The 24,736-nt window shown below is 45.3% G+C and overlaps 1 protein-coding gene across 3 annotated transcripts in view; it reads left to right on the top strand.

Moving 5' to 3' along the window:
- smc6 (structural maintenance of chromosomes 6) overlaps positions 1 to 24,701 on the top strand; it is a 34,449-nt gene extending 9,748 nt beyond the window's left edge. For all 3 annotated transcript variants that reach the window (XM_029675931.2, XM_029675932.2, XM_029675930.2), the window contains exons 12-27: positions 100 to 188; positions 841 to 1,011; positions 2,083 to 2,261; positions 2,447 to 2,648; positions 3,118 to 3,232; positions 8,811 to 8,971; positions 10,239 to 10,374; positions 10,686 to 10,766; positions 10,911 to 11,081; positions 11,281 to 11,418; positions 12,244 to 12,389; positions 14,225 to 14,350; positions 14,750 to 14,855; positions 15,173 to 15,325; positions 23,241 to 23,338; positions 23,507 to 24,701. In XM_029675931.2, the coding sequence (XP_029531791.1) occupies positions 100 to 188; positions 841 to 1,011; positions 2,083 to 2,261; positions 2,447 to 2,648; positions 3,118 to 3,232; positions 8,811 to 8,971; positions 10,239 to 10,374; positions 10,686 to 10,766; positions 10,911 to 11,081; positions 11,281 to 11,418; positions 12,244 to 12,389; positions 14,225 to 14,350; positions 14,750 to 14,855; positions 15,173 to 15,325; positions 23,241 to 23,338; positions 23,507 to 23,597 (2,163 nt within the window). In that variant the 3' untranslated portion in view covers positions 23,598 to 24,701. The remainder of the gene's footprint in view (positions 1 to 99; positions 189 to 840; positions 1,012 to 2,082; positions 2,262 to 2,446; positions 2,649 to 3,117; positions 3,233 to 8,810; positions 8,972 to 10,238; positions 10,375 to 10,685; positions 10,767 to 10,910; positions 11,082 to 11,280; positions 11,419 to 12,243; positions 12,390 to 14,224; positions 14,351 to 14,749; positions 14,856 to 15,172; positions 15,326 to 23,240; positions 23,339 to 23,506) is intronic.
- Positions 24,702 to 24,736: the final 35 nt, after the last annotated feature.

Below are 24,736 nucleotides of genomic sequence, written 5' to 3'. Positions count from 1 at the left end.
ATTTTCCTCACCAATATCCTTGCTTACTGATACTTTTTCTGCATTTTGATGAAATGCAATACCTTTGTCTGAGCTGTATTTTATGCTGTTCTATTGTAGGTGGTGTATTTCCGTGCTGTGAACAAACTGAAACAATCAGAGAAGGAACAGTCCCTTCTTCACGAGAGAATTCACAAAGTGAAAAATATGTGAGATTTTTGAGTGATAGTCAATGTTTGGTAGAATATACTGTGAAAGGATTAACTGCCAGTGTTGGATAGTAGTAATTGAACTATGTTTTGCAGTAGCTAGGTGGTAGATAAACTAAATTCACATCTAGGTAGTGTTTTCAGTAGTTCATTACTTTTTAGCCATGTAGCAGTCTAGCTAACTACTGGAACTTTTTTCCCCCAAAAGAACTGAAAGTATGGGTGGAGTAGGCATCACATCTTCCTAATTCTGACTTGAAACCGTTTTTGTGTTTTAATAGTGTAAATGACACGTTCTGGTAACATCTGACTCCAGATCGATCTGTTTTTTCAATTTGTGGTCTATAACATCTCAGAATAATTTTTCATAAAGTAGTTTGGATGTACTGAACTGCTTTTTCAAAGTAACTTAAGTAAACTACATTTTTCTTAACTTCTTCCAGTGTGAAGTAATTGGTAGCTTCACAAACAATGTTTTCAGAGTAGCATCCTCAACACTGTTAACTGCGCACACTGATTTACTACGTAAGCATGAATAGTTATTGCATTGTGGTCTGGTCCACATTTTTTTTAGTTACATAACTACTGTCGTTTTGATTTGCTTGCATACATTCAGCTTTTGTTGAAATTATCTTTTGATGTAACCCTGTAGTGGGAGTCAGAACAAGAAGGCCGAGGCAGAGCACACCAAGAGACTGCAGAAGATCTCCAGTCTGAGGACGCAGTTGGAGAAGCATGAGACGCAGTGCACTGCTCTGAATCAGGAGATCAAGGACAGGCAACAGGCTCTGTTCAAAGGGAAGGAGGAGTTGGACAAACTACGGTAATGGAAAACCATTCAAAGCCTATTTTCTTTCTCTTCCAAGAATGTCGTCTTATCATATTGTACAGTATGATAAGATCAGATAAAAACCTGTTATTTTTAAATGATTAAGTCCGATGAATTCTGTTTGCATTCTACCACCTGTAGCATTCATCCACCTGTAGCATTCATCCACCTGTAGCATTCATCCACCTGTAGCATTCTTCCACCTGTAGCATTCTTCCACCTGTAGCATTCATCCACCTGTAGCATTCATCCACCTGTAGCATTCATCCACCTGTAGCATTCATCCACCTGTAGCATTCATCCACCTGTAGCATTCTTCCACCTGTAGCATTCATCCACCTGTAGCATGCTTCTTCAGTATGAAACAAGTACTACAACAAATACCTACGGACCATTAGCAATTTTACACATCCTCACGGTGTTGAGACCTAAGGGGCCATGGTTCATATCTAGAAGCACTGTGTCGACTGCTCCTACAGTTTTGCTTCGGCAGTTTAACTGACGCCCGGTCCAGAATGACCATTTCTGTACACGGCCACATAGAGAAGTCGGATTTGGAAATTCCTAATAAGACACTTTAGTCATCAACTTTGTTCACAAAACATCCATAAATTATTCAAATAATTGTCGCTGAAGCCTTTTTATTTTATCACTCTTTGCCGAAGATATTAACATTTTATATTCATCCAATGTGTGCCATATTTTTGGATGATGTTGTCGCTGCACCCTGTGCGCACTGTGTTCGTGCACATGTGATGTTGGTCCGTATAAACCGGAATGAAACCCGTATAAGGACGGTCCATGAATCGGCGTATGCGAACCTGAGTAGATTACCTCAGAAACCACGGTCGGACATCTTGGACACAGTCTCCAGTTCTTATTATACATCCGTGGTTGAGACTGAGAAGCTTGGTGTTGGAGTAGGGTGTGGCCCGGAAGACTCACATATAGGCCTCAGCAACGTGATAACCACCACTTTCTGCATCAACCATTTGCTCTCACGTTCTTCTTTTAGTTTGAGTATTCAAACTTCTGTAATGCTCGTGTGTTGATTGAATGCTCTAGGTTGGAAGAGAAGAATATTCAGGTGTCGATGGAAGCCAAACTGAAGAGGAAGAACCAGCTCCTGGCCAGTAGATCCAACAAACTGAAGCGCTTTGGAGATAACATGCCTGACCTGCTAGACAACATAGACAAGGCTTACATCCAAGGACGTTTTACCAAGAAACCTCTTGGCCCTATAGGTCAGTGGTTCTCAACCTTCTTTGGTTTAGTGTAGCCCAATCATATAGTGATCTGGCCGAATGGCACGGTCATGTGCAATAGTCTTCCTAATTACCCCCTGTGGGGAAACCTCAGAAAGATGTACTTAACATGAATGAATCTGTTTTTCTTTCCGTTCATTCATCCATCCATGGTTTCCCATCAGGGGCATGTATAAACCTGAAGGACCCTGCCTTAGCTGTAGCAGTGGAGAGCTGCTTGAGGAGCTTCATGAAGACCTTCTGCTGTGACAACTACAAGGACGAGGCCGTCCTCCAGGATCTGATGTCACGCTACTTCTCGAAAGGCAACAGACCCCAGATCATCGTCAGCCCCTTCTCTGGCTCCGTCTACAAGGTTCAAGGACGGTGAGACACAATCGCTCCATCTGAAATGGCAACATATTCCCTACATTGTAAATAGTAGTGCACTATGTAGGGAATAAGGTGCCATTTGGGACATTACCACATAGTAGTGCACTATGTAGGGAATAAGGTGCCATTTGGGACATTACCACATAGTAGTGCACTATGTAGGGAATAAGGTGCCATTTGGGACATTACCACATAGTAGTGCACTATGTAGGGAATAAGGTGCCATTTGGGACATTACCACATATTGTTTTGTTGTTGAATACCGGTAGCTACTATGGACCGTATTTGATCCTTGACCATATTTAGTTACAGATATTATTAGAGTGAAACTGTATGGACTTATGAATACATTGTCTCATTGTTACCAAGTTGTTTTGTTAGATGTTCATAACAAACTGTATCTATACTTTTTGTTGTTGTTGTCATTAAAGCTAATTTGGTTTTGTATTTGGTTGTGTTTCAGTGGAGTCAATCACCCAGACTACCCCTCAGTACTGGACTCTCTGAGCATAGCCAACCCAGTCATCGCAAACTGTCTCATCGACATGAGAGGCATAGAATCCATTCTCATAATCAAGGTTAGTTTCTTCCCTGATTTCAGCTCCTAGTTGAATGTGCAGTCCAACAAACGGTTTGTTTGAAGGAGTTTGCATTGAGGCACGATACGACAAAAGTAAATTGGAAGATAGAAACAACAGCTGGGAGCCAGTGGTGGTTCTAGCTTGTATGGCTCCCTGGGTGAAGGACCCTGCCTTAGCTGTAGCAGTGGAGAGCTGCTTGAGGAGCTTCATGAAGACCTTCTGCTGAGACAACTACAAGGATGAGGCCGTCCTCCAGGATCTGATGTCACGCTACTTCTCTAAAGGCAACAGACACCAGATCATCATGGCTCCCTGGGCGAAACCCCCCTTAAAACTATATAAATATATACAAAAAGAAGATTCATAAATATCAAAAAGTAACAAAGATCAATAAAAACAAATTGTAGCATATAAATTCAAATAAAAAAGAGAATTTAATTATTACACTATTACCCTAATTGCACACATCAGACATCACACAAATACACCAATAGAATAACACACTTATAAAGAAGAGAACCTGATTATTACACTACTGCACTTCAAACAGGAAACACACAAACTAAATTGCACAACTGCCGTCTAAACCCTGACTTTTCTTGCCTTCCTTGATGCAAGTCAGGCTAGTTCTTCAGTTCCTGTGCAAGCTCTCTGCCATCCAAGTCTGAGTGTTCTTCATAGTGCAGTGTCATACTAAGGGCCTCACATCGTTCTGTCAGCTCCTCATTGGAGAGACTTAGGAAGGTTGACAGCACTCCAAACTTCTCTCCCACATTTTCCAGTGTGGAAAATCTTTCCTGAAGGGCTGAGGTTGCAGCATCAACAACGACATTGAAAAATGTCACCACCAGCTTCTTCAGGGCATCACTCAAAGGCTCATCAAATGATTCGTATGAAAAGGACCTCAGCCTTTTTTGTCGTAGAACGTCCTCTACATTCATAACCTCGCAAATATCCTTGGCTGACGTTTGTGCAGTCATAAAGCCTGTTGCCATGTAGTTGCTGAGAACTCTCTCTGTCTTTCTGAGAAGACTGACTGCAACATCCACATGCATACTGGGAGACTGTATCAGCTTGCTCACATGTTGTATCTGGCTCAAGATGTCATACCACAACACTGTACAGATGCTGAAGCGGTATGATCCCACCTCCTCTGACAAGGACTGGGCCTCAATATTTATCACAGGGTCTTTGGTTTGACCCCTCACCTCAATCAGTGCCTCTCTCACTGCTGCTGCCTGATACCTCAGTGCCTCTCTCACCTCTGCTGTCTGATACCTCAGTGCCTCTCTCACTGCTGCTGCCTGATACCTCAGTGCCTCTCTCACCTCTGCTGTCTGATACCTCAGTGCCTCTCTCACCTCTGCTGTCTGATACCTCAGTGCCTCTCTCACTGCTGCTGCCTGATACCTCAGTGCCTCTCTCACCACTGCTGTCTGATACCTCAGTGCCTCTCTCACTGCTGCTGCCTGATACCTCAGTGCCTCCCTCCCTGCTGCTGTCTGATACCTCAGTGCCTCTCTCACCTCTGCTGTCTGATACCTCAGTGCCTCTCTCACCTCTGCTGTCTGATACCTCAGTGCCTCTCTCACCTCTGCTGTCTGATACCTCAGTGCCTCTCTCACTGCTGCTGCCTGATACCTCAGTGCCTCTCTCACCTCTGCTGTCTGATACCTCAGTGCCTCTCTCACTGCTGCTGTCTGATACCTCAGTGCCTCTCTCACCTCTGCTGCCTGATACCTCAGTGCCTCTCTCACCTCTGCTGTCTGATACCTCAGTGCCTCTCTCACTGCTGCTGCCTGATACCTCAGTGCCTCTCTCACCTCTGCTGCCTGACACCTCAGTGCCTCTCTCACCTCTGCTGTCTGATACCTCAGTGCCTCTCTCACCTCTGCTGCCTGACACCTCAGTGCCTCTCTCACCTCTGCTGCCTGACACCTCAGTGCCTCTCTCACCTCTGCTGTCTGATACCTCAGTGCCTCTCTCACTGCTGCTGCCTGATACCTCAGTGCCTCTCTCACTGCTGCTGCCTGATACCTCAGTGCCTCTCTCACTGCTGCTGCCTGACACCTCAGTGCCTCTCTCACCTCTGCTGTCTGATACCTCAGTGCCTCTCTCACTGCTGCTGCCTGATACCTCAGTGCCTCTCTCACCTCTGCTGTCTGATACCTCAGTGCCTCTCTCACTGCTGCTGCCTGATACCTCAGTGCCTCTCTCACCTCTGCTGTCTGATACCTCAGTGCCTCTCTCACCTCTGCTGTCTGATACCTCAGTGCCTCTCTCCCTGCTGCTGTCTGATACCTCAGTGCCTCTCTCACCTCTGCTGTCTGATACCTCAGTGCCTCTCTCCCTGCTGCTGTCTGATACCTCAGTGCCTCTCTCACCTCTGCTGTCTGATACCTCAGTGCCTCTCTCACTGCTGCTGCCTGATACCTCAGTGCCTCTCTCACCTCTGCTGTCTGATACCTCAGTGCCTCTCTCACCTCTGCTGTCTGATCACCTCAGTGCCTCTCTCCCCTGCTGTCTGCTGCCTCTCTCTGCTGCTGTCTGATACCTCAGTGCCTCTCTCACCTCTGCTGTCTGATACCTCAGTGCCTGTCTACCTCACCGCTGCTGTCTGATACCTCAGTGCCTCTCTCACCTCTGCTGTCTGATACCTCAGTGCCTCTCTCACCGCTGCTGTCTGATACCTCAGTGCCTCTCTCACCTCTGCTGTCTGATACCTCAGTGCCTCTCTCCCTGCTGCTGTCTGATACCTCAGTGCCTCTCTCACCTCTGCTGTCTGATACCTCAGTGCCTCTCTCACCACTGCTGTCTGATACCTCAGTGCCTCTCTCACCTCTGCTGTCTGATACCTCAGTGTCTCTCTCACCTCTGCTGTCTGATACCTCAGTGCCTCTCACCACCTCTGCTGTCTGATACCTCAGTGCCTCCTCTGCTGTCTGATACCTCAGTGCCTCTCTCACCTCTGCTGCCTGATACCTCAGTGCCTCTCTCACCTCTGCTGTCTGATACCTCAGTGCCTCTCTCACCTCTGCTGCCTGATACCTCAGTGCCTCTCTCACTGCTGCTGCCTGACACCTCAGTGCCTCTCTCACCACTGCTGCCTGATACCTCAGTGCCTCTCTCACCACTGCTGCCTGATACCTCAGTGCCTCTCTCACCACTGCTGCCTGATACCTCAGTGCCTCTCTCACCTCTGCTGTCTGATACCTCAGTGCCTCTCTCACCTCTCCTGCCTGATACCTCAGTGCCTCTCTCACTGCTGCTGCCTGATACCTCAGTGGCTCGACACTTTTAACTTTACTCTCCCACCTTGTCTCAGTCCACATCTTCAAAGTGATGTCCACATGTTTTTTAAGGATGGCCCATCGCTGTGTGGAGGCTGAGAACAAGGTGTACAGTTTGTGAAAGGTGCCAAAGTTACCTGTGTTATCGACATAACTTTTAGCAGCATCAGCCACAACCAGGTTCAATGCGTGAGCCCCACATGGCACAAATAGAGCTCTTGGATTCATTTCCAGGAGTCTGGCTTGGTGGATGACTCCTCATCCTGTGGATGACTCCTCATCCTGAGGCTCCGAGGTGATTTCTGAAGAGGCCTGTGTGGCTGAGGAGGTGGATGGCTCCCAGTCCTGAGGCTCCGAGGTGATTTGTGAAGAGGCCTGTGTGGCTGAGGAGGTGGATGGCTCCCAGTCCTGAGGCTCCAAGATTATTTGTGAAGAGGCCTGTGTGGCTGAGGAGGTGGATGGCTCCCAGTCCTGAGGCTCCAAGATTATTTGTGAAGAGGCCTGTGTGGCTGAGGAGGTGGATGGCTCCCAGTCCTGAGGCTCCAAGATTATTTGTGAAGAGGCCTGTGTGGCTGAGGAGGTGGATGGCTCCCAGTCCTGAGGCTCCAAGATTATTTGTGAAGAGGCCAGTGTGGCTGAGGAGGTGGATGGCTCCCAGTCCTGAGGCTCCAAGATTATTTGTGAAGAGGCCTGTGTGGCTGAGGAGGTGGATGGCTCCCAGTCCTGAGGCACCAAGATTATTTGTGAAGAGGCCAGTGTGGCTGAGGAGGTGGATGGCTCCCAGTCCTGAGGCTCCGAGGTGATTTCTGAAGAGGCCTGTGTGGCTGAGGAGGTGGATGGCTCCTCATCCTGAGGCTCCAAGATTATTTGTGAAGAGGCCAGTGTGGCTTAGGAGGTGGATGGCTCCTCATCCTGGACAGTGCCAGAGGGTGTTCCAAACTATTTCAGAAGTTCCCCTTTATCTTTTGTGTGTTTCTCTTCTTTCCTCATTTTTCTAAACTGGGCACCTGATGGCTTAGACCTTTCCCCCGGCGTCTGCCCATGTCGCCCCCGGCGTCTGCCCATGTCGCCCCGGGCGTCTGCCCATGTCGCCCCGGGCGTCTGCCCATGTCGCCCCGGGCGTCTGCCCATGTCGCCCCGGCGTCTGCCCATGTCGCCCCGGCGTCTGCCCATGTCGCCCCCGGCGTCTGCCCATGTCGCCCCCGGCGTCTGCCCATGTCGCCCCCGCCGTCTGCCCATGTCGTCCCCGGCCGTCTGCCCATGTCGCCCCCGGCCGTCTGCCCATGTCGCCCCCGGCCGTCTGCCCATGTCGCCCCCGGCCGTCTGCCCATGTCGCCCCCGGCGTCTGCCCATGTCGCCCCCGGCGTCTGCCCATGTCGCCCCCGGCGTCTGCCCATGTCGCCCCCGGCGTCTGCCCATGTCGCCCCCGCCGTCTGCCCATGTCGCCCCCGGCCGTCTGCCCATGTCGCGTCTGCCCATGTCGCTGCCCCGCCGTCTGCCCATGTCCCCCCCGCCGTCTGCCCATGTCGCCCCCGCCGTCTGCCCATGTCCCCCCCGCCGTCTGCCCATGTCGCCCCCGCCGTCTGCCCATGTCGCCCCGGCGTCTGCCCATGTCGCCCGGGCGTCTGCCCATGTCGCCCCGGCGTCTGCCCATGTCGCCCCGGCGTCTGCCCATGTCGCCCCCGGCGTCTGCCCATGTCGCCCCGGCGTCTGCCCATGTCGCCCCCCGCCGTCTGCCCATGTCGCCCCGGCCGTCTGCCCATGTCGCGTCTGCCCATGTCGCCCCCGCCGTCTGCCCATGTCCCCCCGCCGTCTGCCCATGTCGCCCCCGCCGTCTGCCCATGTCCCCCCCGCCGTCTGCCCATGTCCCCCCCGCCGTCTGCCCATGTCGCCCCCCGCCGTCTGCCCATGTCGCCCCCGCCGTCTGCCCATGTCCCCCCCGCCGTCTGCCCATGTCGCCCCCGCCGTCTGCCCATGTCGCCCCCGCCGTTTTGGCAAGTCGGTTAGGACATCTACTTTGTGCATCACACAAGTAATTCTTCCAACAATTGTTGACAGACAGATTATTTCTACTGTATTATTGATTGTATGTTTGTTTACTCCATGTGTAACTCTGTGTTGTTGTTTTTGTCACACTGCTTTGCTTTATCTTGGCCAGGTCACAGTTGCAAATGAAAACTTGTTCTCAACTAGCCTACCTGGTTAAATAAAGGTGAAATAAAATTAAAAAATAACATGAGTAAGTTCCCAGCTACCAATGTCTCTTGTCCCGGTTGTGATTGCAGGAGAAGAATGCAGCCAGGAGAGTGATGCAACAAGGCCGACCCCCGAGGAACTGTCGTGAGGCCTTCACTCTGGAGGGAGACCAGGTGTACCCTAACCGGTACTACACTCCAGACTTCAGTATGGCCAAATACCTCGGGGGAGATCTGGAAACAGAAATTCGGCAAGTACCTCTTTTATTAATCTGGACTCTTATTACATTTATTTTGGTATGGTTGTGGTATGCTCTTATGAAGTACCTTGCTCCGAAACACATCAGCAGTAAATATTTGTTTTATTTATTTTATTTAACCAGGAAGTACCAGATTAAGATCACATTATTGGTCAATTGCACACAAGGGCCAACGGAAATCTGACTTCAGTTTTTTACCCTTTTCCCTCCGAAAGACACACATACATACACTACCGTTCAAAAGTTTTGGGTCATATACACACATATATATATATATACACACACTATAATATATTTATATATATATACACTTTATAATATATATACATTATAATTAATATATATGTTTGCGTGTGTATATTCATTCATTCATACATACATATGTGTATATATATGGATGATTTTATAGAGCCAGGCTCATTTAACAGTTAGGCTATTGATTATAGACCGAATTAAGTTGGTTTCCTCTCGCCTCAATTTTCTTGGATATTTAGGCTAAGGCAAGGGCTGTTTCCTCATCTCTGCTGCTGCCTCCGTAGCATTGTTCTCAATCCCAATATGCTGGGTAATTTTTCTATTTTGCACAATAGCAACATAGGGGAAGGTGCCAATTCTACAGTGCGCTGACTATCATGTTTCAGAACCTTGGACAGTGACCATATACAACGCGGTAGAATGTGCATTTGTTATTAAATTATATTAAATGTGTTAGTGTTCCACCATTATTTTTGACATGATTTAACCATACACAATTTCACTATCACATGTCTTAGAGTGATGGAATGTGCCATACCTGTGGCCTCCGCCATGTAACAGTCCACTGAGACAGGCATGAATCAGACAGGTGTCTTGTGCACCATGTAAAAAAATAAAAAAGGGGCACAATTCATTTATTACAACCGACCTGTCGACTAAATGGTGTCAGCCCTAATATTTACATATACAGGGTTTGGAGAGTTATGGGGGGCTGCCACACTGGGCGCCCGGGGAGCAGTTGTTTTGGGAGGTTAAGTGCCTTGCTCAAGGGCACAATAGCAGGCAATGGCATCAAGGATTTGATACCAGCAACCTTTCGGTTGCCAGCTCACATCCCCCCTCCCCCCCACCCACTCACTCAGGTTTTTCCAGTCAGATCCGGGATTTGAACTGGCAAGCCTCTTAAACTGCCAGGCTACCTGCCGCCTTCATCTCATGACATGGTACTGTCCTTGAGCATTGTATTGATTTTGTAGTTTTATTGTTCTTTGTCATTGCTCAGCATGGTGGAGTCAGAGCTGGAGAACTACAAGGCCCAGCTCTCCCGGTTTCAGCTTCACCTGAGCTCAGTCAATGAGGACATCCAGCGCATGGAGGCCAAATTACACAGCACAATCATGACTCTGAAAAAGACTCTGGTAATATGATGAACTGTGTTTATAATGTGTTTGTCACTGCTCAGTTTTCTTCCCCAATTGTTAATTTGAATAGGGACATATGCAATGAAAACATTGACACATTGAACTGACAGCAGTCCGATGCATTGCACCATCACTACTCTGAAAAAGCCTGGTGGTGTTGTAAGCATCGCTGTAGATGTATCTGAAAGATATTGACAAATGTCCTGTATATTAATGCAGGGTGCGATCTGTTGTTGAATATGTTACACCTCCTATGTAACGTAGGACATGCATGCTGTGTAACAGTCTACCTGTATATTTGCATCCAGGCCACAGTGAATCAGGTCAAGGCCGGTGTGACCGATCTGGAGAATGTTGAGGAGGAACAGACCGATGACATCAGCACTTTGGTAAACAAAAAAAAAACGTTTATTTATCCACGATTCCAAATGATGCCATGATTTCCTGTAGAGATGATCTATGTTGGTTGGGATTGATTGAAGTGTTAACACGGTGCATTTCATTTAAACGTTTAACTTTATCAAATGCTACAGGAAGAAGTGGCTCAAGAGAACCAGCAGAGAATCGACGGTGAGAAGAAAACTGTGGAGGAAGCGAAGGAAGAGCTGGAGGAGCATAAGAGAACTTCCAAGGAAGTTGATTGCCAGTATGTTGACGTGAGGAACAGGATAGAACAGCTGGCCGAGGAGACAGAGCCACTGAAGGTACTGTAGACATGTTTGGAGTGCCTGATGCTGTAAAGATGACAGCGCTTAATAATGCCACTTGACAGACACTTTTATCCAGAGTAACTTTAATAGTTGAAATGGTACCTAATGAAATGTGAGTTATTTGGTACAAACACAAAACTGTTTGTGATGACGTTGTGCTTTGTGTGTTATTGTTTTGTTCTTGACTGATCAGGAGGAACAGGGTAAGGCTGAAGCACAGTGCAGTAAACTGGAACGAAGCCTGAAGATCTTAGAGAAGAAACTCAAGGATCATCAGGACAACATGAAGGCTATGAGAAGTGATCTGGCTCTGAAAGAAGAGGTCGTCACAGTAAGCGATAATATTTGTCCCAATGTTGGGATCAACCCTAGTGCTGAGCGATTAACCCCAAAAATGAACTAATATCGGTTCAATTACTTGAATTCCATATAGTATATTTTTTTGTATTGTAATCGTGAGGTGATATAGAGAGTAGCTGTTGCTTAGCGACGTATCGTGATCGTGAGGGGATCAAGAGAGCAGCTGTAGCTTAGCGACGTATTTTGATCGTGAGGTGATATAGAGAGCAGCTGTTGCTTAGCGACTCATAGTGATGTGATATAGAGAGCAGCTGTTGCTTAGCGACTTATCGTGATATAGAGAGCAGCTGTTGCTTAGCGACGTTTCGTGATTGTGAGGGGATCTAGAGAACAGCTGTTGCTTAGCATATCACTACCTGAAAATACATTATCTAAGTGATTGATAGCCGGTCTTCAGCAGTCATAAAATTATGCTTGAAATTAAATAATAATCATAAAACAAATGTAGCCTAATATACACAACTGAAATATTTAATTAAAGTAATGTGAATAAATGATGGTTAATAAGTAATAAGCAGTAATGGACAGTCCCTACCATCATGGGACTTTATACATTATATTATTCTGTGTTACAGCATTCAACCCACATAATCTAACCAAAACAGAACCGACCTCAAAAAACACAAATCAACCCATATATGGATATTTATTGGTGAATTATACAAGATTAATTTAAATTACTGCATGTTATCCTGCATGTTATTTTGCTAAATAAAAAAACAATGATGGGGCCAAATTGGGTGAAATGAACATACTGTAAATGGCAGTTGTTAATCTGTTTATAAACTGTTGACAGGAATTTGTGGCCAAAGCCAAAGAGATCAGCCCAGAGCGCCAACAGGTAGATCGCAGCGCCAGGAGTATTGATGTGGAGATCACGAGGTTACGGAGGAAGATCAGCGTTCAGGAGAGTAGCCATGGAGACCACGAGCAGGTGGTTAGGTAGGGTGCTCCACCAGTACATATCCAAACGGCATGAATATCTCATAAAACATTGCTCATTTAACTGTCTTGTAATGTTTCCTCTCTCGTGGACAGATTAGGTAAACACCAAATTAGGCAAGATTTTAGTTCTGAGTTATGGAGATTGTGATGTTAGAAGACATTTCTGCCTGCTCCCACATGCTATACCTACTGTGTCAAGGCATTTTGGAAATATTACTTTTCAAGGCTTTTGTATATACAGTTGAAGTGGGAAGTTTACATATACCTTGGCCAAATACATTTAAACTCATCTTTTCACAATTCATGACATTTAATCCTAGTAAAAATTCCCTGTCTTAGGTCAGTTAGGATCACCACTTTATTTTAAGAATGTGAAATAGTAGTAGAGTGATTTATTTCAGCTTTTATTTCTTTCATCATATTCCCAGTCGGTCAGAAGTTTACATACACTCAATTAGTATTTGGTAGCATTGCCTTTAAATTGTTTAACTTGGGTCAAATGTTTCGGGTAGCCTTCCACAAGCTTCCCACAATAAGTTGGGTGAATTTTGTCCCATTCCTCCTGACAGAGCTGGTGTAACTGAGTCAGTTTGTCGGCCTCCTTGCTCGCACACGCTTCTTCATTTCTGCCCACAAATTTTCTATGGAATTGAGGCTTTGTGATGGCCACTCCAATACCTTGAATTTGTTGTCCTTAAGCCATTTTGCCACAACTTTGGAAGTATGCTTGGGGTCAATGTCCATTTGGAAGACCCATTTGCGTCCAAGCTTTAACTTCCTGACTGATGTCTTGATGTTGCTTCAATATATCCACATAATTTTCCTCCCTCATGATGCCATCTATTTTGTGAAGTGCACCAGTCCCTCCTGTAGCAAAGCACCCCCACAACATGATGCTGCCACCCCTGTGCTTCACGGTTGGGATGGTGTTCTTCGGCTTGCAAGCCTCCCTCTTTTTCCTCCAAACATAATGATGGTCATTATGGACAAACAGTTCTATTTCTGTTTCATCAGACCAGAGGACATTTCTCCAAAAAGTTAGATCTTTGTCCCCATGTGCAGTCTGGCGGATTTGGAGCAGTGGCTTCTTCCTTGCTGAGCGGCCTTTCAGGTTATAGGACTCGTTTTACTGTGGATATAGATAATTTTGTACCTGTTTCCTCCAGCATCTTCTCACGGTTCTTTGCTGCTGTTCTGGGATTGATTTGCACTTTTCGCACCAAAGTACGTTCATCTCTAGGAGACAACGCGTCTCCTTCCTGTGTGGTATGATGGCTGCGTGGTCCCATGGTGTTTATACTTTTGTACAGATGAACGTGGTACCTTCAAGGCATTTGGAAATTGCTCCCAAGGATGAACCAGACTTGTGGAGGTCTCCAATTTTTTTTCTGAGGTCTTGGCTGATTTCTTTTGATTTTCCCATGATTTCTTTTGATGTCAAGCTAAGAGGCACTGAGTTTGAAGGTAGGCCTTGAAATACATCAACAGGTACACCTCCAATAGCCTAATTGACATAATTTGAGTCAATCAGAAGCTTCTAAAGCCATGACATTATCTGGAATTGTCCAAGCTGTTTAAAGGCACAGTCAACTTAGTGTATGTAAACTTCTGACCCACTGCAATTGTGATACAGTGAATTATAAGTGAACAAATCTGTCTGTAAACAATTGTTGGAAGAATTACTTGTGTCATACACAAAGTAGATGTCCTAACCGACTTGCCAAAACTATAGTTTCTTAAAAATAAATTTGTGGAGAGGTTGAAAAACGAGTTTTAATGACTCCAAAGTAAGTATGTAAACTTCCGACTTCAACTATCTTTCTCCTCACCAGAGAGTATGCAGAGGCCCTGGCTAACTACAGGGACAAATCAAACCAAGTGAGAGATCTGAAGAAGTTCATAGATCGTCTTGACAACATAATGTCCGACAGGCAGACCCGGTACAAAATAATGCGCAGGTAATTCGTGATCATTTGACGCATTTCATAAAGGACAATTCCGCTTTAAAATTGCTCATGACTGTTGTTATTTATTTAAACCTCTCTAAACCCCAAAAATAATACTCTATGGCTCATTTCCCAGATACAGATTAAGCTTAAGCCTGTACAAATGGATGATCTCCATTGAGCATGCTTTTTAGAACACGACTGTCCCTTTTAGTACACAACTCGCCCTAGTAATACTGATTGTCCCTTTTAGTACACAACTCGCCCTAGTAATACTGATTGTCCCTTTTAGTACACAACTCGCCCTAGTAATACTGATTGTCCCTTTTAGTACACAACTCGCCCTAGTAATACTGATTGTCGAATACCGTATGTTGAATATTCCCACACTCTTGACTTTTATGTACCTAGGTCCCTCTCTGTGAGATGCAAGTTATACTTTAATAATTTCCTGATAAAGATGAATTGCTGCGGGTCCATGATGTTTGATCACAACAGTGAAACGCTGTCCATCTCGGTATGTGTGCTAATCCTTTTCAAATGGCCTCCGTAGCTTTTACATAAAACAAAGTATCTGTATTCGTCAGAATCAATTTGACAAATACATTTTCATAATAATTGTTCAGTTCATTTATTTAGCTTTTTACAGGAATGTGTTTGGCATTCAAGAGGACTGAGTTTAAGACTGCATTAAATCATCAGTATTTACAGACAACAGGACCCACATAACAACAACCTGATCAAACTAGACACTCCAGCTACGGGTGTGAACCCCAACTCAATGTGTCCTGTTGTCTGTCTGTCCTCTCTAACCTCCTGGGCCTGTGTGTACAGGTGAAGCCGCCAGGCCGTGAGAACGACAGTATGAGTGACATGCGGTCTCTGTCTGGAGGAGAGCGATCCTTCTCTACAGTGTGTTTTATCCTCTCCCTCTGGGAGATCACCGAGTCCCCCTTCAGGTGCCTGGACGAGTTTGACGTCTACATGGTAAGACAGACCTACATGCATGCTTGTTATTTACACACCTGGATTCACATAGTTTGTAAAATAGTATTTAATCAAAGTTGATGCTAATCTCCAAGACCTTAGTTTGAGCTGACGTGCTGATGAGACATTTTGAAATCGTTGAAGATTACAACTTTTAAAATATTTTACTGAGTTACATTTCATATAAGGAAATTAGTCAATTGAAATGAATTCATTAGGCCCTAATCTATGGATTTCACATGACTGAGAATGCGCATCTGTTGGTCACAGATACCTTAACAAAAAAGGTAGGGGTGTGGATCAGAAAACCAGTCCGTATCTGGTGTGACCACCCATTTGCCTCATGCAGCACGACACATCTCCTTCACATAGAGTTGATCAGGCTGTTTGCACAGCCATTGAAGAGAATTGTGGAATGTTGTCACAATCCTCTTCAATGGCTGTGAGAAGTTGCTGGTTATGGGCGGGAACTGGAACATGCTGTCGTACACATGGATCCAGACCATCCCAAGCGTTCTCATTGGGTGACGTGTCTGGTGAGGATCCAGACCATCCCAAGCATTCTCATTGGGTGACGTGTCTGGTGAGGATGCAGACCATCCCAAGCATTCTCATTGGGTGACGTGTCTGGTGAGGATGCAGACCATCCCAAGCATTCTCATTGGGTGACGTGTCTGGTGAGGATCCAGACCATCCCAAGCATTCTCATTGGGTGATGTGTCTGGTGAGGATGCAGACCATCCCAAGCATTCTCATTGGGTGACGTGTCTGGTGAGGATGCAGACCATCCCAAGCATTCTCATTGGGTGACGTGTCTGGTGAGGATGCAGACCATCCCAAGCATTCTCATTGGGTGACGTGTCTGGTGAGGATGCAGACCATCCCAAGCATTCTCATTGGGTGACGTGTCTGGTGAGGATCCAGACCATCCCAAGCATTCTCATTGGGTGACGTGTCTGGTGAGGATGCAGACCATCCCAAGCATTCTCATTGGGTGACGTGTCTGGTGAGGATGCAGACCATCCCAAGCATTCTCATTGGGTGACGTGTCTGGTGAGGATGCAGACCATCCCAAGCATTCTCATTGGGTGACGTGTCTGGTGAGGATGCAGACCATCCCAAGCATTCTCATTGGGTGACGTGTCTGGTGAGGATGCAGACCATCCCAAGCATTCTCATTGGGTGACGTGTTTGGTGAGGATGCAGACCATCCCAAGCATTCTCATTGGGTGACGTGTCTGGTGAGGATGCAGACCATCCCAAGCATTCTCATTGGGTGACGTGTCTGGTGAGGATCCAGACCATCCCAAGCATTCTCATTGGGTGACGTGTCTGGTGAGGATGCAGACCATCCCAAGCATTCTCATTGGGTGACGTGTCTGGTGAGGATCCAGACCATCCCAAGCATTCTCATTGGGTGACGTTTCTGGTGAGGATGCAGACCATCCCAAGCATTCTCATTGGGTGACGTGTCTGGTGAGGATGCAGACCATCCCAAGCATTCTCATTGGGTGACGTGTCTGGTGAGGATCCAGACCATCCCAAGCATTCTCATTGGGTGACGGTCTGCATCCTCACCAGACACGTCACCCAATGAGAATGCTTGAGATGGTCTGCATCCTCACCAGACACATCTCAAGCATTCTAATTGGGTGACGTGTCTGGTGAGTATGCAGACCATCCCAAGCATTCTCATTGGGTGACGTGTCTGGTGAGGATCCAAACCATCCCAAGCATTCTCATAAGGTGACGTGTCTGGTGAGGATCCAGACCATCCCAAGCATTCTCATTGGGTGACGTGTCTGGTGAGGATGCAGACCATCCCAAGCATTCTCATTGGGTGACGTGTCTGGTGAGGATGCAGACCATCCCAAGCATTCTCATTGGGTGACGTGTCTGTTGAGTATGCAGGCCATGGAAGAACTTGGACATTTTCGGTTTCCAGGTATTGTGTACAGATCCTTGCGACACGGGGCAGTGCATTATCGTGGTGATGGTGGTGAATGAATGCCACGACAATGGGCCTCAGGATCGCGTCACGGTATCTCTGTGCATTCAAATTGTCATCAATAAAATGCAAGTTATTCTTTCAGTGAAATATAGAACCATGTCTAAATATTGCTGTTACATTGCACAACCTTCAATGTTACGTCATAATTATGTACAATTCTGTCAAATTAATTACGATCTTTGTTAGGAAGAAATGGTCTTCACACAGTTCGCAACGAGCCAGGCAGTCCAAACTGCTGCATATAGACTGACTGCTTGCACATAACGCAAGAAAAGTGACACAATTTTCCTAGTTAAAAGAAATTCAGGTTAGCAGGCAATATTAACTAAATATGCAGGTTTAAAAAGATATACTTGTGTATTGATTTTAAGAAAGGCATTGATGTTTATGGTTGGGTACACATTGATGTTTATGGTTGGGTACACATTGATGTTTATGGTTGGGTACACATTGATGTTTATGGTTGGGTACACATTGATGTTTATGGTTGGGTACACATTGGTGTTTATGGTTAGGTACATTGATGTTTATGGTTAGGTACACATTGATGTTTATGGTTGGGTACACATTGATGTTTATGGTTGGGTACACATTGATGTTTATGGTTAGGTACACATTGATGTTTATGGTTAGGTACACATTGATGTTTATGGTTAGGTACACATTGATGTTTATGGTTGGGTACACATTGATGTTTATGGTTAGGTACACATTGATGTTTATGGTTAGGTACACATTGATGTTTATGGTTGGGTACACATTGATGTTTATGGTTAGGTACACATTGATGTTTATGGTTAGGTACACATTGATGTTTATGGTTGGGTACACATTGATGTTTATGGTTAGGTACACATTGATGTTTATGGTTGGGTACACATTGATGTTTATGGTTAGGTACACATTGATGTTTATGGTTGGGTACACATTGATGTTTATCGTTGGGTACACATTGATGTTTATCGTTGGGTACACATTGATGTTTATGGTTAGGTACACATTGGTGTTTATGGTTGGGTACACATTGGTGTTTATGGTTAGGTACACATTGATGTTTATGGTTGGGTACACATTGATGTTTATCGTTGGGTACACATTGATGTTTATCGTTGGGTACACATTGATGTTTATGGTTGGGTACACATTGATGTTTATCGTTGGGTACACATTGATGTTTATGGTTAGGTACACATTGATGTTTATCGTTGGGTACACATTGATGTTTATGGTTAGGTACACATTGATGTTTATGGTTGGGTACACATTGATGTTTATGGTTAGGTACACATTGATGTTTATGGTTGGGTACACATTGGTGTTTATGGTTAGGTACACATTGGTGTTTATGGTTGGGTACACATTGGTGTTTATGGTTAGGTACACATTGATGTTTATGGTTAGGTACACATTGATGTTTATGGTTGGGTACATTGGTGCAACGACTGTGCTTTTTTTGCACGAATGCGCTTGTTAAATCATCACCCGTTTGGCGAAGTAGGCTGTGATTTGATGATAAATTAACAGGCACCACATTGATTATATGCAACGCAGGACAAGCTAGATAAACTAGTAATATCATCAACCATGTGTAGTTAACTAGTGATTATGTTAATATTGGCCCTCCAAATACACCTCCGCTGTCTTCAACCAGGATCTCAGCGATCACTGCCTCATTGCCTGTATCCGCCACGGAGCCGCAGTCAAACGACCACCCCTCATCACTGTCAAACGCTCCCTAAAACACTTCTGTGAGCAGGCCTTTCTAATCGACCTGGCCCGGGTATCCTGGAAGGACATTGACCTCATCCCGTCAGTTGAGGATGCCTGGTCATTCTTTAAAAGTAACTTCCTCACCATTTTAGATAAGCATGCTCCGTTCAAAAAATGCAGAACCAAGAACAGATACAGCCCTTGGTTCACTCCAGACCTGACTGCCCTCGACCAGCACAAAAACATCCTGTGGCGGACTGCAATAGCATCGAATAGCCCCCGTGATATGCAACTGTTCAGGGAAGTCAGTAACCAATACACGCAGTCAGTCAGGAAAGCTAAGGCCAGCTTCTTCAGGCAGAAGTTTGCATCCTGTTTGCATCCTCCAACTCCAAAAAGTTCTGGGACACTGTGAAGTCCATGGAGAACAAGAGCACCTCCTCCCAGCTGCCCACTGCACTGAGGCTAGGTAACACGGTCTCCACCGATAAATCCACGATTATCGAAAGCTTCAATAAGCACTTCTCAACGGCTGGTCATGCCTTCCGCCTGGCTACTCCAACCTCGGCCAACAGCTCCACCCCCCCCGCAGCTCCTCGCCCAAGCCTCTCCAGGTTCTCCTTTACCCAAATCCAGATAGCAGACGTTCTGAAAGAGCTGCAAAACCTAGACCCGTACAAATCAGCTGGGCTTGACAATCTGGACCCTCTATTTCTGAAACTATCTGCCGCCATTGTCGCAACCCCTATTACCAGCCTGTTCAACCTCTCTTTCATATCGTCTGAGATCCCCAAGGATTGAAAGCTGCCGCAGTCATCCCCCTCTTCAAAGGCGGAGACACCCTGGACCCAAACTGCTATAGACCTATATCCATCCTGCCCTGCCTATCTAAGGTCTTCGAAAGCCAAGTCAACAAACAGGTCACTGACCATCTCGAATCCCACCGTACCTTCTCCGCTGTGCAATCTGGTTTCCGAGCCGGTCACGGGTGCACCTCAGCCACGCTCAAGGTACTAAACGATATCATAACCGCCATCGATAAAAGACAGTACTGTGCAGCCGTCTTCATCGACCTCGCCAAGGCTTTCGACTCTGTCAATCACCATATTCTTATCGGCAGACTCAATAGCCTCGGTTTCTCGGATGACTGCCTTGCCTGGTTCACCAATTACTTTGCAGACAGAGTTCAGTGTGTCAAATCGGAGGGCATGCTGTCCGGTCCTCTGGCAGTCTCTATGGGGTGCCACAGGGTTCAATTCTCGGGCCGACTCTTTTCTCTGTATATATCAATGATGTTGCTCTTGCTGCGGGCGATTCCCTGATCCACCTCTACGCAGACGACACCATTCTATATACTTTCGGCCCGTCATTGGACACTGTGCTATCTAACCTCCAAACGAGCTTCAATGCCATACAGCACTCCTTCCGTGGCCTCCAACTGCTCTTAAACGCGAGTAAAACCAAATGCATGCTTTTCAACCGATCGCTGCCTGCACCCGCATGCCCGACTAGCATCACCACCCTGGATGGTTCCGACCTTGAATATGTGGACATCTATAAGTACCTAGGTGTCTGGCTAGACTGCAAACTCTCCTTCCAGACTCACATCAAACATCTCCAATCGAAAATCAAATCAAGAGTCTGCTTTCTATTCCGCAACAAAGCCTCCTTCACTCACGCCGCCAAGCTTACCCTAGTAAAACTGACTATCCTACCGATCCTCGATTTCGGCGATGTCATCTACAAAATGGCTTCCAACACTCTACTCAGCAAACTGGATGCAGTCTATCATAGTGCCATCCGTTTTGTCACCAAAGCACCTTATACCACCCACCACTGCGACTTGTATGCTCTAGTCGGCTGGCCCTCGCTACATATTCGTCGCCAGACCCACTGGCTCCAGGTCATCTACAAGTCCATGCTAGGTAAAGCTCCGCCTTATCTCAGTTCACTGGTCACGATGGCAACACCCATCCGTAGCACACGCTCCAGCAAGTGTATCTCACTGATCATCCCTAAAGCCAACACCTCATTTGGCCGCCTTTCGTTCCAGTACTCTGCTGCCTGTGACTGGAACGAACTGCAAAAATCGCTGGAGACTTTTATCTCCCTCACCAACTTCAAACATCAGCTATCCGAGCAGCTAACCGATCGCTGCAGCTGTACATAGTCTATTGGTAAATAGCCCACCCATTTTCACCTACCTCATTCCCATACTGTTTTTATACTGTTTTTTAAAATTTATTTATTTACTTTTCTGCTCTTTTGCACACCAATATCTCTACCTGTACATGACCATCTTATCATTTATCACCCCAGTGTTAATCTGCAAAATTGTATTATTCGCCTACCTCCTCATGCCTTTTGCACACATTGTATATAGACTGCCCATTTTTTTCTTTCTACTGTGTTATTGACTTGTTAATTGTTTACTCCATGTGTAACTCTGTGTTGTCTGTTCACACTGCTATGCTTTATCTTGGCCAGGTCGCAGTTGCAAATGAGAACTTGTTCTCAACTAGCCTACCTGGTTAAATAAAGGTAAATAAAATAAAATAAAAAAATATTGATCGTTTTTTATAAGATAAGTTTAATCCTTGCTAGCAACTTACCTTGGCTCCTTGCTGCACTCGTGTAACAGGTAGTCAGCCTGTCACGCAGTCTCCTCGTGAAGTGCAATGTAATCAGCCATAATCGGTATCCAAAAATGACGATAACCGATTGTTATGAAAACTTGAAATCTGCCCTAATTAATCATAAATCATTCCGATTAATCGGTCGACCTCTAGTAGAGGTCCTGGGCTGGCATACTTGCTTGTGGTCTGCAGTTTTTAGGCCGATTTGGCCGTACTGCCAAATTTTCTAAAACGACTTTGGAGGTGGCTTATGGTAGAGAAATAAACATTTAAATTCTCTGGCAACAGCTCTGGTGGGCATTCCTCCAGTCACCATGCCAAATTTGTTTACATCCCTGTTAGTGAGCATTTCTTCTTTACCAAAATAATTCTGGGTGCACCTTGTTCTGGGGACAATAAAAGACATTATAAAATGTGCAGTTTTGTCACAACACAATGCCACAGATGTCTGAAGTTTTGAGGGAGCGTGCAATTGGCAGGCTGACTGAAGGAATGTCCACGAGAGCTGTTGCCAGATAATTGAATGTTTGTTTATCTTCCTTAAGCCGCCTCCGAAGTCGTATTAGAGAATTTGGCTTTATGTCCAACCAGCCTCACAACCGCATTTCATGTCTATGACGTTGTGTGAGTGAGAGGTTTGCTGATGTCAACATTGTGAACAGAGTGCCCCGTAGGGTTATGGTATGGGCAGGCATAAACTACGGACAACGAGCACATTTTCATTTTATTGATCGCAATTTGAATGCACAAAAATACCTTGACGAGATCCTGAGGCCCCTTCTTTTTTTTTCTTTTTCCGGGACATTACACGACCAAAAGTTTATGAACACCTGCTCGTCAAACGTCTCATTCCAAAATCATGGGCAATAATTTGGCGTTGGTCCCCCCTTTGCTGCTATAACAGCCTCCAGTCTTATGGGAAGGCTTTCCACTAGAAGTTGGAACATTGCTGCTATAACAGCCTCCAGTCTTCTGGGAAGGCTTTCCACTAGATGTTGGAACATTGCTGCGAAGAATAGCTTCTATTCAGTCACAGGTATTAGTAATGTCGGGCACTGATATTGGGTGATTAGGCCTGGCTCGCAATCTGCATTCCAGTTCATCCCAAAGGTGATGGGAGTTGAGGTCAGGGCACTGTGCAGGCCTGTCAAGTTCTTCCACACCGATCTCGGCAAGCTATTTCTGTATGGACCTCCCTTTGTGGACAGCTGAGGGCTTTCCTCAAACGGTTGCCACAAAGTTGGAAGCACAGAATCGTCTAGAATGAACTGTAACTCAGTAAAATCTTTGAAATTGTTGCATGTTGCATTCATATTTTTGTTCAGTATATTTTACTTGTTTTTATACCCTCTTTTTGACCCCAGGAAGAGTAGCCTCTGTTTTGACCCCAGGAAGAGTAGCCTCTGTTTTGACCCCAGGAAGAGTAGCCTCTGTTTTGACCCCAGGAAGAGTAGCCTGTTTTGACAGCGGCTAATTGGGGATCCCAACAAAATAGTAAAATAGTAGGTCTTACTGAATCAACGCTGGTAAAAAATTGTCTCCAACTTGTTTTTCAAAGGACATGCACAATCGTCGTATCTCACTGGATCTCCTCCTGGAGCTGTCAGAACGGCAGCACCTTCGTCAGTTCTTCTTCATCACCCCCCTATCTACCAGGTAGGAGGAGGACATTGTACATGTGTATATTGCCCTTATATTGTGTATATTGCCCTTATATTGTGTATATTGCCCTTATATTGTGTATATTGCCCTTATCCCTTATTGATCTTATGCAGAACATTAAAGGTGTGTTGTTGGTGGATTCTCTCACTTTTTTTCTTTCAGCAATTTGCCAAAAAGTGACCACATCAAGATACACCAGCTGCAGGATCCAGAGAGGACAGGAGGACATACAGGAGATGAAGACCTGGGGTAGATGATAGATGTCAGTGCTGGGGTCAATTTGGTTAGTAAACCAAATTCCAATTTGTACTTCCTGAATTTACTGGAATTGAAATGGAGTTGACCCCAACCCTGATAGATGGTGGATTAGGCCATCGTCATGCCGAACAAGCCATTAGAACAGTGTGGGATTTTTAAACACATTCTATACATTTTTGCTAGGAGTGAATACGTAAGTCTCTCTGGGAGACCTAAGACTCTGCTTTATTGTTGTGCGCCATGCAGACGGATGGATTATGAAGAATTCCCCTTATGACACAGTATGTAGGCCTGTATACTTTCATAGTGGCTGTGTGGATACATCTTTGTTGTATTGTCAACACCGTTACTTTCACATATCTCTATGCATATTTCACATTTTCTACATATTAAAGCTGCAATATGTATCTTTTTGAGTGTGACCCAACCAAATTTGCTTAGAAATGTGTGTTATAGTTCTCGTTGAAAGCAAGTCTAAGAAGTGGCAGATCTGTTCTATGTGCGCTATGTCTATGCTTCCCGTTCTTAAGTTTTGTCTCTTACTTTCGGTTTTGTACACCAGCTTCAAATAGCTGAAAATACAATATTTTTTTTAAATGGAAAATATATTTCACAGCTGTTTAGATGGTACAATGATTCTCTACACTATACTTGCTTGTTTTGTCACATAAACTGAATTAGTCGACTATTCAAATTTTAGCAACCAGGAAATGGAGAGCGATTTTTGCATAGTGCATCTTTAATTGCTTGTCATTTAAATTCTGTAAATTTGGTTATGGCTGATTTGTTGATTGACTTTTTTCAGCTTACTGTATGTGTACACTAGATGTAGATATCTTTTTACTTTGATTACAGTTAGTAAGACACTGTATAATTTTGATACATTGGGAATTATGTTTTGTTTCATTCCTTGTTCATAAACAATTTGCCCGACCCTGCTATTGATTTAACTGTAATATGTTTAGGTTACTGTATTTGAATGCTGATGATGTGCTTTAAACTACTGTCAACTGAAAGATGTTTTACGCATCCAATTTTTCTAACCTAATTTATATGTTAATTCTTGTTACATTGTTACAATAAAATGGATTAACAAATATTAGCTGATCCAACTGTCATTGGTTGTAATACATC

Source organism: Oncorhynchus nerka, linkage group LG12 (genome assembly GCF_034236695.1).
Source record: "Oncorhynchus nerka isolate Pitt River linkage group LG12, Oner_Uvic_2.0, whole genome shotgun sequence".
In the NCBI taxonomy this organism is placed as follows: Eukaryota; Metazoa; Chordata; class Actinopteri; order Salmoniformes; family Salmonidae; genus Oncorhynchus; species Oncorhynchus nerka.
Note: the sequence above shows the minus strand (reverse complement) of the source record. Positions and strands in the feature narration are given on the sequence as shown.